The 14928-nt window shown below is 48.1% G+C and overlaps 1 protein-coding gene across 1 annotated transcript in view; it reads right to left on the minus strand.

The window, feature by feature from the left end:
• The window catches only part of DBF4 (DBF4-CDC7 kinase regulatory subunit), a 179256-nt gene that overhangs the window by 25743 nt on the left and 138585 nt on the right, over positions 1-14928 (minus strand). The window contains exon 11 of the mRNA XM_086941796.1: positions 14376-14490. Coding sequence (XP_086797922.1) covers positions 14376-14490 — 115 coding nt within the window. The remainder of the gene's footprint in view (positions 1-14375; positions 14491-14928) is intronic.

Consider the following 14928-nt stretch of genomic DNA (forward strand, 5'->3'; position numbering starts at 1 on the left):
CGAGGGCCTGGGTGACGGTCTTCCTGGTCTCTGTGGGGATCCACCAGAAGATCTTCCGTAGCATGCGTAGGATGTTGAAGCACGCCGAGGAGACGCTGTTGACTTGCCTGGTCATGGAGAGGGAGGAGTCCAGGATGAAGCCCAGGTTTCGTGCATGGTCTGTCGGTTTGGGTGCGGTGCCCAGGGCGGGAGGCCACCAGGAGTCGTCCCAGGCGGAGGGTGAGGAGCCCAGGATGAGGACCTCCGTCTTGTCCGAGTTCAGTTTCAGGCGGCTGGTCGTCATCCACTCGGCTACCTCTCTCATCCCTTCGTGCAGGTTGGCTCTGGCGGCGGCGGGGTCGTTGGTCAGGGAGAGGATCAGCTGGGTGTCGTCGGCGTAGGAGATTATGCTGAGGTGGTGTTTGCGTACGATGGCCGCGAGGGGGCTCATGTAGACGTTGAAGAGGGTGGGGCTCAGTGATGATCCTTGGGGGACGCCGCAGATGACTTCGGAGGCCTCTGACTTGTACGGTGGTAGGCGGACTCTCTGTGTTCTTCCGTCGAGGAAGGAGATGATCCATTCCAGCGCCTTGTCCTGGATTCCGATGTTGCTGAGGCGCCGTACTAGGGTGCGGTGGCAGACCGTGTCGAATGCCGCGGAGAGGTCTAGGAGGATGAGGGCCGCTGTTTCTCCATTGTCCATCAGGGCTCGGATGTCATCGGTGGCGGCGATGAGGGCGGTCTCGGTGCTGTGTTTGGCTCGGAATCCGGACTGTGAGGGGTTGAGGGATCCGTTCGTCTCGAGGAAGGCGGCCATCTGCTTGTTGACGGTCTTCTCGATGACTTTGGCTGGAAACGGGAGAAGCGAGATGGGGCGGTAGTTCTTGAGGTCGGTGGGGTCCGCTGTTGGTTTCTTGAGGAGAGCGCTGAGCTCGGCGTGTTTCCAGCTTTCAGGGAAGATGGCGGTGTCGAAGGAGGTGTTGATGATGTCTCGCAGGTGGGGTGCGATGACAGCGTCGGCTTTGTTGAAGACGTGGTGAGGGCAGGGGTCGGTCGGTGATCCGGAGTGGATGGAGTTCATCGTGTGGATGGTGTCTTCGGTGCTGATCGGGGTCCAGGCGTGGAGGGTGGTGGTGGGGGGGGGTGGCTGGTCGGTCGTGGTGTGCGTTGGTTGGTTGTTGAAACTGCTGTGTATGTCCGCGATCTTGTTGTGGAAGTATGAGGCGAGGGAGTTGCAGAGGTCTTGCGATGGGGTGATGTCGTTGTTTCCTGCGCTGGGGTTGGAAAGCTCTTTCACGATGTTGAAGAGTTCCTTGCAGTTGTGTGCGTTGTTGTCCAGCCGGTCCTTGAATGCTGTTTTCTTGGCGGCGCGGATCAGCTGGTGGTGTTTCCGGGTGGCAAGTTTGTAGGAGGTTCTGTTGTTCGTTGTCGGTTCCCTTTTCCAGACTTTCTCGAGGGCTCGGCAGTTCTTCTTGGAGCTCTTGAGTTCGTCGGTGAACCATGGGGCCTTCTTGCTGCCGGGTCTGCTAGGCGGGGTCCTCAGCGGGGCGAGTTCGTCCGCGCAGTTGCTGATCCACTTCGTGAGGTAGTCGGCGGCCTGGCTGGGGTTCGCTGAGCTGGCAGGAGGGTGTTGGCTCAAGGAGGTGGCGAGCTGGTCTGCTGTGATCTTGTTCCAGCTTCTGCGGGCGGTCTGTTGCTGGTGTTGGTGGGTCGTCGTTCTCTTGAAGGTGAAGTGGACGCAGCTGTGGTCCGTCCATTGAAGCTCTGTGGCGTGGCTGAAGTCGATGTCTGAGCTGGATGAGAAGACGGCGTCGAGTGTGTGTCCGGCGAGGTGGGTGGGGGTGGACACCAGTTGCTTGAGTCCCAGGTTGGCGAGGTTGTCGAGCAGGGTGCTGGTGTGGTGGTCGTTGTTGTTCTCCAGATGGAAATTGAGGTCTCCCAGGAGGATGTAGTCAGCGGAGGGGAGGGCATGCGGGCTGATGAAGTCGGCGATGTCCTCGCTGAATTGCGTGCGTGGTCCAGGGGGTCGGTAGATCAGGGTGCCTCTGAGGGTGGTGTTCGGGTTGGTGTGGATCTGGAAATGCAGGTGTTCGGCGCTGGTCAGGGTGTTGTCGATGCTGGTCGTGAGACGGATGGTGTTCCTGTGGATGATGGCGATGCCTCCTCCCATCTGGTTGGCGTTTCGGTCCCTCCGGACGATCTTGTAGCCCTCTGGGATGGCGATGGCGATGTCGGGAGCTGATGAGGCGTTCATCCAGGTCTCCGTGAGGAAGGCAACGTCGGGGGCTGTGGCGTCTAGGAGGTTCCAGAGTTCGATGGCGTGTCTGTGGACGGAGCGGGTGTTGAGCAGGAAGCACTTGAGGTGGGTGCTGCTGGAGTTCGACTTGGCGGGTGCTGGTGCGGGGCTGGTCCGGTTGCAGGAGAACCTGCAGGCGTGGCAGCTGAAAGGTCCGTGGGTGCGTCGTGGAGTGGCTAGATGGCATTCTGGGAGTCGGCCGGTGTTGAGAGCGGTGAGGGTGGCGGCGGAGTACGTCAGGCGGGTAGGTCGGGGTCTTCGTGGGCCAGGGGTCCTGGCACTGGGCGCGGTCCAGGCGTAGACGGGCTTACCTTTGGCGCGCCTTCGGCGCACAATCGGCGCGCCCGCTGCGCGTGACCGCTGCGCGTTCGCACGGTCGCCATTTAAGGCGAAGTGCGCGGGTGGGCGGAGCAGCTGGGAGGCGGGAGCGGGGAGGGTTACAGAAGGCAAAAGGGGCGGGGACAAGCGGCGGTGGCGGGAAGGGAGGGCGGGGGGCGTCGAGGTAGGCGGACAACAAGGAAGGAGGGCAACACGGAGGAAAATTACAATAAAGTACAAACAGGTATAAATGAACGCAAACAACAGGGAAAAAAGCAAGTTAATCCAGACAAGCACAAATAATCGACAAAACAAGAAAAAAAACAAGAAAAACCACTCGCAGCGGCGGGAGCCGGCAAAACGAGGCGGCAGCGAGGCAGAGGGCGGCAGGGGGCACACGCAGCAGCTGGTGGCCGTGCGGCGCGGGGGTGTCCCACAAGTGGGAGAGAAGGCGTGATCGCGTGCCGCCCTGTTTGTTCAGGTAGAACATGGTGGTTGTGTTATCAGTCTGTACCAGGACCGAGCAGGATTCGATTGCGGGGAGAAAGGCTTTGAGAGCGAGATGCACTGCTCGCAGCTCCAGCATATTGATGTGGTAGGACTGTTCTTGTGCCAACCACCGACCTTGTATTTGAAGGCACCCCATGTGTGCCCCCCAGCCTTGGAGAGACGTGTCTTTCACTATGGACTGTGCCGGGAGTGGTTGGTGAAAAGGAACCCCCACCAACAGATTCAGAGGCCGAGTCCACCACTTGATGGAAGATCTCGCTGCCTGGGAAAGACTGATCCGGTCTTCCCAGCGTCCTTTCGATTTATCCCATTGGCCCTACAGCGCCTGCTGCAACAGACGCATCCTCAGCCTGGCGTGTGGTATGAGGAAGATGCAGGATGCCATGGAACCCAGCAGGGAGGCTACCTGTCGGACTGTGGGTCTCGGGCAGAATCCTGCACTTCTGCTGCATCGAAAAAAGTCTCTCCTCCTAAGGAAACGCTCTTCCCAAGGTTGTGTCCAGAATGGAACCTAGGTAGTGGATGGACTGGGTTGGAAGTAGCACTGACTTTTCCATGTTGACATGGAGGCCGAGATTGTGCAATTGTTGCAGACAAACGTGTAAGTCGCTTTCTACTTGTAGAGGAGATGGGCCTTTCAGGAGCCAGTCGTCCAGGAATGGATAGACGAAGAGTCCCTTTTTGTGTAGGAAGGCTGCCACCACTGCCATGCATTTGGTGAAGACTCGTGGGGCCGACTTGAGCCCAAAGGGCAGCACCTTGTACTGACAGTGTTCTTTGCCGACCACAAACCATAGGTACTTGCGATGACGTAGTGCAATTGGAATATGGAAGTATGCATCTTGCAGATCCACCGAACACATCCAATCCCCTACTTGTAGATGTGGACATATTTGGTGAATAGCTAACATGCGGAACTTCTCTTTTACTATGACTTTGTTTAGTAGACGAAGGTCCAGGATGGGTTGGAACTTGTCTTCCTGATCTTTTTTGGGGACAAGAAAATATATGGAGTAAACTCCTTTTCCCCTTTGAGAGGGTGGTACTTCTTCTATAGCTTGCTTTTGAAGAAGAGCCTTCATGTCTCTTCGGAGCAGATCGAGCTGGTGAGGACAAGACTTCTTTGGAGGAATGTTCTTTGGGAGCGCACAGAAACGAAGTGTGTATCCATTGCACAGTATATTCAGCACCCAACAATCTTTTGTGATGCTGCACCACTCTGCCAGATGTTGAGAATCACTTCCTCCCACTTGAGTGGGCAAAAGCGCCAGAGGAAGCCACTGCTCAGGACTTCCCTCCTCTCGCTGTAGTAGAGGCTTGTTGCTGGTGACCCCTCTACCTCTGTTAGATTTTCCTCCAATAAAACTGGGACTTGCCCTGATTCTTGTTCTGGGACCACTGAGGGGTTTGAACCCTCTGTTAAGCCCCCTTGCGCTGGTTGGTCATGTATCGGCGCTTGAACTCCTTTTTCTTCTCCAAGCTGATCGCTTTGAGAGTATCCAGCTCGGTTTTCATTCTACTCATCTCTTCGTCAGTGTGGGAGCCGAAGAGAGAGGAACCAGAGAATGGAAGGTTTAAGATGTGTTGCTGTGCATCGGGTTTGAGGCCTGTCAAGCGTAACCAAGACGACCTTCTGGCGCATATTCCATGCGCATACGAATGCACCGAAAGCACTGCGCCATCGGCAGCCGTGCTAATCATCTGGTTCGCAAACAGACAGCCCTCTGTCAGTGTCTCTTCAAAGTCTTTCTGGTCTTCTTTTGGCAGTTTGGATTTGAAGCGCTCCATGGAATCCTTTAAGGCTAAATCATATCTGCCTAAAAGCGCGGCCGCACTGCCGCACTGGAGACCTTCAGTATAGAAGGCAGAGGCAGAGCTGCAGACCTTGCGACCCCCACGAGTCCTGGGATCTGCTGTCCTTATCTGGACGTACTGAAGAGGTAGCAGTGACCGCATGTGTCTTTTGTGCTGCTGCTACGATCACAGAGTCTGCAGGGGGATCAGTCTTAAAGACCGGGTCAGAGGTAGCTGGCTTGTATTTCCTTTGGATGCGAGTCGGCACCGCCTTAATGGTCGCTGGAGACAGGAATATGTCCATGACAGGTTCCACAATGCCTGGAACCAATGGAAGCGATGGACGAGACTCAGACTTCTGGTGAAGTGTCTCAAAAATCACTGTCGTGGTGACCTGGGGAACAGACATTGCAATGTTGAGTTTCTGAGCTCCCCTCTGGAGGACATCATGATAGATATTAATGTCATCAATCAGTGAGACCCTAGAGACAGGGCTATCCGAAAGCGTGGGGGAATAATCCCTCTTTGAAGAGTAGGTAGGGAGGTAGAAGAAGTAGATGGTGTTCTCCTACTCCTGCGATCAGCACTGTGCCTGCTATCCCGTGATCTGCTTGAGCGGTCCTCCTTTCTGGGGGAACGAGACGTAGCAGGCCTCCTCACAGGTGATCTCTCAGCTTGGAATCTGTGCCTGGGAGGGCTGTGTCTGTCCGCTTCTTCAACCAGTCTTTGACGAGGAGACCTGTGCATAGGACTGGCGTATTCCTGCATCCGCCTCGTAGCCCCTGAATCCCGCCAGTGATGTAATGGCAGATTCCAACTCGGGGACAACTGCTCCCCAGTAGAAGAAGGCTCCGTCCGTCGCAAAGGTGACTTGCGAGCAGGACGTCTAGCCTCTGGAGAGGCTGAGGATGAGTGGCGGGATGCTGACTCCGTCACCAGAATCCTCGATCCTTCTCTGGATCTTACTGAAGAGGGCCTCGACCTCGATCCTGCATGCTTCCTCGATTCTTGCCGCTTCGACGTCGGGTGTTTTGACGTCGAATGCCTCGACGGTGAGTGATGCCGGTGAGAGGCTGGTGAAGATCGGTGATCTCTCGACGTCGAACGGCGATGTGCAGCCGACAACGGAGCATTTCTCTCTCTCAACGCCGAACGTCGCTGGGACGACGGAGGAGCAGCTAATCTCGACGTCGAAGTTCTACGCACCGACGGCGGAGGGATATTTGGCACCCTCTTAAACGAACGCCGACGATGGAGATCTCATCCTCGACGCCGATCGACACCTGGTTGTCGAAGGCGGAGGACTCTGGGCTCTCGACGCCGAACGTCGTGTCGACGACGGCAGAGGGGTCACACTTCTCGATGCCGATCGTCGTCTGGTTGACGATGGCGGAGGTGTGATGCTCCTCTACGCCGTTCGTCGAGTTGACGACGGTGGAGGGCTCGTGCTCCTCGACGCAGATCGTCGCCGGGTTGACGACAGCGGAGGGGTCTTAGTCCTTGACACCGATCGTCGCCGAGTTGACGACGGCGGAAGGTATTGAATTCTGGACGTCGACATACCTGAATCTCTTCTTCTCGGCGGCGAATCCGCTGTCGAAGGTCGTTTTTTAGATAAATGACCCACCAGTAGATCTTTTCTCAGCGCCGAGCCTGACGCTGAAGCTGAAGGGCGGGAAGTCTTGTCCTTAGACGGTGTTCAAGACCTCTTGGAGCCCTTCTTTACCGGAGACCTTCCTCTAGATGACCTATGTGCCAGGCCATAGATGCAAATTCTCTCCCTGTCCTTCAGAGTTCTTCCCGACAGGGTTTTGCAGTGAGGACAGGTCCTTGGATTATGTTCTTCAGGTAGACAAAGTATACAGACTTCATGGTTGTCTGTCTTGGCCTTCTTTTTGCCACAAGAAGATCTTTGTCCCCGAACCTGCAGTGTTTGCTGCAACCGGAGAATTCTCATTGAAAACAACAGGGCACCCGACACCAAAACAGCACCCTGCACCCAGCCAGCCCTGTGCCGCTGCGGTTGTACCTTGGGTGCTAACTCGGATCCTACTTTGCCCTGAGCCTAACACCAGGAGCTTTGTTCCCACAACCTTGTGGCCTGCTTGTGAGCAGCCACCAACCAGAGGCCTCTATCCCCCATTGGATAACATTGGGCCTCAGCACTTCGCACCCAGCTGCCCTGGTGCCGCTGAGTGTGCTTTGAGAGTGCATCCTTGACCCTGGGGGGAACCCTGGTTCTAACCCCAGAATTATTATATAAAAAAGACCCGATTGTACATGGACGTGTAATCTTTCCAAGGGTCCCAAGGGCAGGGTAGTGAAATCTCTGCCCAAAAACTGACTTCTAAAGAATGCCACTAGCAGATGGGCCTTGGTGTTCAAATGTAACTGTTTGTCAATCCATCCCACTTATATTCCCATATGTTAGTGCATACGAAGAAAAAATATGTGAAAGGTCTGAAAGTACCTCACGTGAGCATCACCTAGGGAGCTGCTGGTAGGTGCTCACCAGTCGGCTCATGTTTTCTCATCATTGGTGACTTTCGAGACAGTGAAAAATTGAAATCAGAGTCAATACGAGTTTTAAGAGGTGTAAAAAAGGAGGGAATAGATAGTGATGTGTGAAAGGATGCACAACAAATGCTTGTCGTGTACTATCCCACTAAGACCCCATAGTGAGAGAATAGGAAAACTCACTTCTCTCCAAGCAAAAATGAGTTGGAACTCACTTGAAAATGCCAACTTAATTAGATGTCGTGAGCCCACTCAGGTTAAAAAAGAAAACACAATGTTGCAAACCTCTTCAATTAGGGAAGGCCAACATGTTTCATTACCAAATATCTTGCGGCAATTTCATCAGGGTTCGGGCCATTCTTTACCTCACTAGTATTTCATTCTGAGCTAGGTGGTTGCCATCAGCATTCATACTGGCAACCCACCTCCTGGGGGGGGGGGGGGGGGGGGGGGGGAGGGGTTCTCCAATCGCTAGTCACACCAACCCTGAATACAAGCGCAGTTGCTGCCCGTTAACTGCATAGACATGCAAGTCTGGCTTCGCTCCGGTCTAACCCAAGAATACCAACTCCCACAACCAAGTACTTACCTGTCAACCGATAACTATATTTTCTCCATAGAAAACTGTTCCAAGTGTGGAGTTGGTTTTGTGTGAGAACTTGAAAAACTGCAAATAATTGAAAACTGCTTTTCTTACCTTTTCTCTAGGAAATGTTGCGGTTTGATATCTAGGCATATCACACTGAGTAGAAAAGTAATCTATAAAGTAATCTAACAATAATTTCCACTGTATTGAAAAGATTTACAAAACTGTAACAGACATTTTCGTTCAGCTTGCTTGTATTGTTCAACCTGCCTTGAAGAGTGCCATTTGCACTTACCTGTACCAAGCTTGCTTGGTTCTAGAAAATAAATACAACTAAATAGTATGTTTTACACAAACAAATTGGTCTGAGCACAGTCTTTGAGTGTGTGACATCATTTGCTGCCTGAGTGTGTACAACAAATGCTTAACACTACCCTCTGATAAAGCCTTACTGCTCGCTCACACTACCACAAATAGAGAGTATGGTGCTATCTACTTTTACCTCTGCCTACCTTTGGGGTTCCACTGGTCTCTGTGCACACTATACCTCATTTTGGTACAGTATATACAGAGCCAGCTTACTATAAGGCCCTACATGGTACCATTTACTAGGGACATACAGAGGGTGCTCAGGTATTGTTGAAACAATTGCACAATTTTGGAGAAAGAGATCAGGCACAGGGGCCTGCTTAACAGGAACCCAGTGCACTTCCAGTTGAAATCACATCATGTACTAGGCAAAACGTGGGGGTGGCTGTGTAAACAGAAAAGGGGCACTTTCCTACAGGAGGACACCATTTCCTCCCAGGGAGACACCATGTTCAATAAGGAAAAAGTTATTATAGTCCTAGCGGCGCAGAATGGAGATCTTGAAGCAGTCTCACCGCAACAATCTGCATATAATGGCAGTAACCGAGTCTGTCAACACCAGTAAAATGGAGGCCATCGATCCTTGGTGACCGGACTGCCTCTGGGCGCTCCAGCCTTCCCAATTATTACCCATCTCCTCCACTACAGGATTGAGATAATGCTCTTAGGATGGCCAGGTAGAAGTGTGAAATCTACAATTTGGTGGCAATGCAAACATGCTCTATCCAGACTTCACCATGGCAGTCCAGGAACCTAGACATAAGTTCCTACTGATCAAGCAGAAGCTCCGCTAAACGAACATCCTGTATGCCCGGTTATATCCCGCCTGACTTCACATACCCTACCAGGGCAAAGATCTCTTCATGAGCACTCAATCAGTAACAGAATTTCTGCTCCACAACCTGGCAAGGAAGTCTCCTGAGAAACTTGCAGATGCCGCCTCACAGGCTTTTTCTTCTTCTACATCTGACTGTGATAAATGCCGGATCTTTTGTTACACTCTGCTGATATTTGCTCCTTTTGAACTGCTCTTAGTCTCTGCCCATAGGTTATTTCTTTAATTTGCCGTACTGTCTATCATGATGGGGTCACTGCCTCATCATTACACTTCAGCTGGATGTGCCCTAAATAACTGTCCCTGAACCCCCTGTTTTGACGGGGAGTACATGAAGCTCTGCAGAAGGGGCTTGATCCAGCTAAGCTGCATGTTCAGCTATAATAAGACGCAGCCCTACTGCCTGTTGCTATTCTTTTGACCTGGGAAGAGGGAGCAGCTTAAGTGACTCACAGAGGGGCAGGGGTGCAGGCAGTGCACAAGATCACAGCGGTCTCCTTCTTACTAACTTGGTACCTTCTAAAGAACAGCATCAGAGGCAACCAGGGGATGATGGTGAAATATGTGGCCTCTCTAACAACAACTGGCAGGAGGTGATGCGGTGTGTGCGCATAAGGCGGGTTGGACCGGAAAGGGTTGAAGCAACATGAGAGCAGGGAGAGAAACATGGATGAAACAGAGGAGTAAGGAAATTAGAGGGGCATGAAGAAGGCAGAGATTGCAGGTGCAAGAGATGGCAATACGGATGTGGGTTACACAGAACCACACAGCCCCGTAGAGTGCGAGGGTTAACATTTTTTTTAAAAAGGGGCAAAAACAAAGGGAAAAGGACTACAGGGTGAGGATACAGGTAATATGCCAGTACTCCAGGGGAGGAGCGAGACACAGGAAGGTGGGACATATAACGCTAAGCACCATAAAGAAATAAGCTTTTTGGAAGGTCAAACACTTTAACCAATCAGCAGCGAGGATGTGTCAAAGCCCATAGAAGGGATTACAGCAAGCCTCGCAGCACGTGCGCTGATAGGCTCGACATAAAAAATACACAAAAAAGTGGCATGACAGATATTAAAAGAGGAGTCTTTAAGGCCTTTCATTGTAAATCAAACGCGGATCTAAGTAGAGCATTCCAGACTTTGGTTGTCAAAAAAGAAAAAGAAAGACCACCTCAAGGATTATGACTTATCCTAAGGACCACAAGAAGATGGTTGGAGGAAGAACTTGGGAATAGAGTATTAGCATGTCTAAAAAAATACTGTTAAGAAATTGGAGATTTATGCGACAAGAGATTGAACGCCACAGCAGGAAAACATGATGGGAATAAAGATTCGAGCGAGGTGAAAGATAACTGGACCTTCATATTCGTGACAATCTAGCAATTGAAGCTGCATTTAGACCCATCTAGAGAAAATAACAGTAGTCTAAATGCGGAAGAATGATGGCTTAGACCACAGTTTGGAGAGATAGTAGATGCAAAAGTGGAGTGATTCTGCAGAACAGACGAATATGGTAAAGCAGGAAGAGAAGACACAGTTGATGTGGAGGGGGGAGGGGGGGTGTTTAGAATACTTGGCCCCCAGATCTAATTTGTTATCTAGTGACATTATAAACGGAGCCTGAGGAAGGAGAGTAATGCTTGCATTGGCTTTATCAGCAAAGTTTTTATCACAAAGTTCAAGATTAAACTAAGACGTGGGAGGCTGGTGTCAGTGGCTGCTTAAAGGCTTCAAAGGCATAAGTGAATCCAGAGAAACAGTGGTAGGTGAATTAGTCTGCTTCACTGTCTCCAATATGGGTAGGCCAAAGGAAGGTAGATTGCAGACAAGCGAGGCGTCATGGTCTGAGAGCTCAACTTTCGACTATAGTCTTATTAGGAGCAGGCCAGTAGGGTGGGGGGGTGGGAGACAACAAGATAAATGGTTTAATAAAGTGGTCTGACCAAACCAAAGTAGAGAAATAGGGGTAGTACCCACGATCAGGTAGAGAACATATTAGGTGTATCACTGTATATTTTGGGTGGGACCATCCACATCTTGAGAGAAATAGAGCAAAAACCAAGAAAGTTAGAAGTATCAGGTACAGGTGACTGGCAATCCAAATGCTGATGTCACCAATTTTAAGGCAACACGAGAATCTTACCAGCAAAAGGGCCAAATAATCAAAGACACCTGAAATAAATTGAAATGTTTGTGATAAACTTGTAATACATAGAGACATCTTTTTAAGTCATACTGACAGATATTGATGTCAATTATTAATGTTTCTAAAAATGATGTTCGTATAAAACAAAACATTCTATTGCAAGAGTTATAGTCAACTTCTGTGCAATTCTAGTGTATTCCTCTGTGGAACTTGGAAGCCTTTGCTTTTTAAGGTTAGATTTTCAACAAGGGGAACAGTCACTATGGTTCAATAAACTCTGTCCCATTGCTATTTGAGCTGTTGCTCCTTCCATTAATTAACTGCTAATGAGACAGATCCATTATAGACAAGACCCTAAATAATCTAGGCAAACACCATGTAAAATGGTCAAAGAGCAAGCTGAGTCTAATTTGTGATTCATTAAGGAAGTATTACTAAGTTATTCTATTTTGGAAGAAGAGGTCCTTACACACAAACTTCAAGGTCATAATAGGGCAGGGCAGCCAGTAAACCATTCTCTGTGCTTAAGGCCTCTGACATATTAAGGTGAGACCTGCTAAAATATTAGCTGTTGAAGCCCCATAAAAATGGACATGGTCGACTGGAAGTTTGATTCCTGATCTCAGTAAAATGAGAAGTGTAGCTGTATCCTTCATGCTCTGAAAAGGGTGGGAACAGAGAATAACATGCACATGAGGAAAAAGAGGAACATCAAGAGAAGAACAGCACCTGATAGAGGAGAGTATGCAAGAATCGTGAAAGATTAAAGAGAGAATAATAAAATTATGTGGAGGTGTGGAAGAGAAAGCTGTCAAGAAGGGAAAAAAGCTAGCTGAGAGAACCGCAGGTAAAAAAACAAAAAAAGACGGATGAAACGGAAATAGGAGATGCTGGAATTACCAGTGCATTCAGAAAATAAAAAAAGAAGGGCATGGATAAATGGATAAAGGATAAAGGTAGGAAATCCAGGAGGTGTAGGCGATCATGCTGCAGTAAGAACGTACAGCGGTATGATAACGCTATTGAAGGGTTTTATTGCTTACCCAAAATATCATAAGGAACAACAGTTAAAAAACATGTTACTTAGAAATTTGCTTTCTCTTAATATGGCTTTGACATTTGCATGAACCTGGTGAGCGCTGGCTTAAAGTAGAGATGATAAACTGGAATCCCAAACTGAGGCTAAAACAAAAACAACTGATTGGTTATTTATGAAGTCAAAGATTGAGAAAATAACTATATTGTGAACTATTGAAATTAATTATTCCTCTGAAAGAGGAGCATTCACTTCTTTGTAAATTTAAATTGCGGGTACACTATGTAGCACCAAACGACAGGGAAAATAACTGTTCCAAATAGGGTAACACATTTAGTTATGCTCAGCACGCCTCAAAACATTCAAGAAACAAGCCATAACTCTTAAAAATTATCAACTCCATCAAATATTATCAAAAAGTGGAATTTCCTAATAAGTGATTGTGAAAAAATGATATTACTGTAAGTAAAGACTATGAAAACAATAACAAATCAACAAAAGTGTCACCACATAGTCCGCGGGAGGGGGGTGATGGCGTATTTGGCACATCGCCCTCGACGCCAGGCACCCGTGTGTAAACCTGTTCGAACCCTCTGAACCGAGTCTGATCGCCGAGACTCGGTTCAGAGGGTTCGAACAGGTTTACACACGGGTGCCTGGCGTTGAGGGCGATGTGCCAAATACGCCATCAACCCCCTCCCGCGGTCTATGTGGTGACACTTTCTCACCTTCCAAGTGCATTTTATTTTTGAAGTCTCTAACCCAGAGACAAGCAGGGTTTGTGCTTCCCGGTTTTTTGTTCGGTGTGGCCCCCTCCTCATTTGCACTTGCACCGACGAATTTTTACTTTCACGTCCCTTGGTAGGGTGGGCCCTAGCGTGCCCATACCGCAGGGGTTTATTCACTATAGGTCCTGACGAATGCCAGGTTAATTATACAAACATTTGGCAGAAACATGTTGACCATCACCTAATGATATTGGTAACAGACCTTTCAATTTAGTTGGCTGTGTTTACCAACACATTTTTTAATATGTCTTTGTTGATCAGCCATTAAATCAATTTTTTATACAATCGAGGCATTTTTAAACTCACCACGACACCCTTATCACGTAACCCTCACTTAGCCCTCACAACTTCACATTATCCGCTCCGCAGTAAAATCTGGCGTTGAAGCACACTGGGGTGACATTCGGTCACACCCAGTGGGGCCCGATGATGAAGCATGTCCCCGACCAGGTCGGTGAGCGAGGGCTTTCTAAACAAACGTAATTGGTGTTGTTTTCTTTCTTGTGCTCCATTACTTGTGTATTTCTCAACCAAAGTTACACTCTTTTGTTGTTATTTTTTTATGAAAACAATAGCTCATAGCAATCATAAAAGTAATTTGACATGTGAGAAAAACAGCTGATATATAAATGCAAAATAGATTGAAAATGTAGATATAGGAGGACAGTCTCACTGGGACAAGTTTTTTTTGTTTAGTTATTACATACTTCACTATTCACTTTTTCTTATTTCATTGTAGACATGGTTGGGTAACCAGCTCGGTTGATGATATTGTGGGCAGCCTTAAGAAGTTTTATCTTAAGTTAAGTTATTTCAAAGGAAGAAATAGGACCAATGCTTTAAATATGGTGCAATAAATTTGCGACGTAATACATTTGGCCTATTAATATATATGTTTTGCATAGGGATAAACCAATTTAAAAACATTGTTGATTGAAGTAAGATAGTGCCTGATTGAAAATATTGACTGGTCTGCACCCATCTATGAAACATAAAATTAAACAGAATACACGTCCTCTGCAAACATGACTGAAATGTAGTCATATGAATTATGAATCTGTATTACATAGTTTACGGGTATAATTTACTACCTTTTGGCTTTTATTAGATGCTTACACCGCATAGAACAGTTTCAAACAAAAACTTAAAACAAATTTCAGTTAATGTTATTAAAAAAAAGTCATGAATTTGAGATCCATACTTACAGATTGCAAATCCTCATATTTTTTCAAACAACACTCACAGTACCCCTTTTTTTTCCTCTCCTTAAAATTTGGCAGCGCTTGAGTTTCACTTTCCCGCTCTGTATTTGTTTTATTTCTAGGAACAGAAAAGTGATTATATCATTTTAAGAAGTCATTCTTGCTAACATCAACAGGTTAGAAATATTGGCATTTTGGAACAGAGAAAGTAAAATAATTTCTTGCTTATTAAAATTACTGTGGACAGAATGAATTTTAGACTGCTGAAATGTAAGATGCAAACTTTATATTAAATATAACATGTTGATATTGAATTATGACAAAAACAATAAAGGTTAAAAGTTAGGTAGAGCACATATTTATTATTGATGGCCATTTTTCTGGCAATTTTAATGCGCATGTTTGCATGTTATGCTACCAAGACTTTAATTTGTATAAATTATTCCAATCCCTTAAGTGCGGACTATCTTTTGAATCTCGGTTTTGAAATTTGGGTAATCTGGGGTTAAGTTTTCATAATTTTCCCACACAAAAGATATGTTATGTTATGTTATGT

Source organism: Lissotriton vulgaris, chromosome 10 (assembly GCF_964263255.1).
Source record: "Lissotriton vulgaris chromosome 10, aLisVul1.2, whole genome shotgun sequence".
Lineage (NCBI taxonomy): Eukaryota > Metazoa > Chordata > Amphibia > Caudata > Salamandridae > Lissotriton > Lissotriton vulgaris.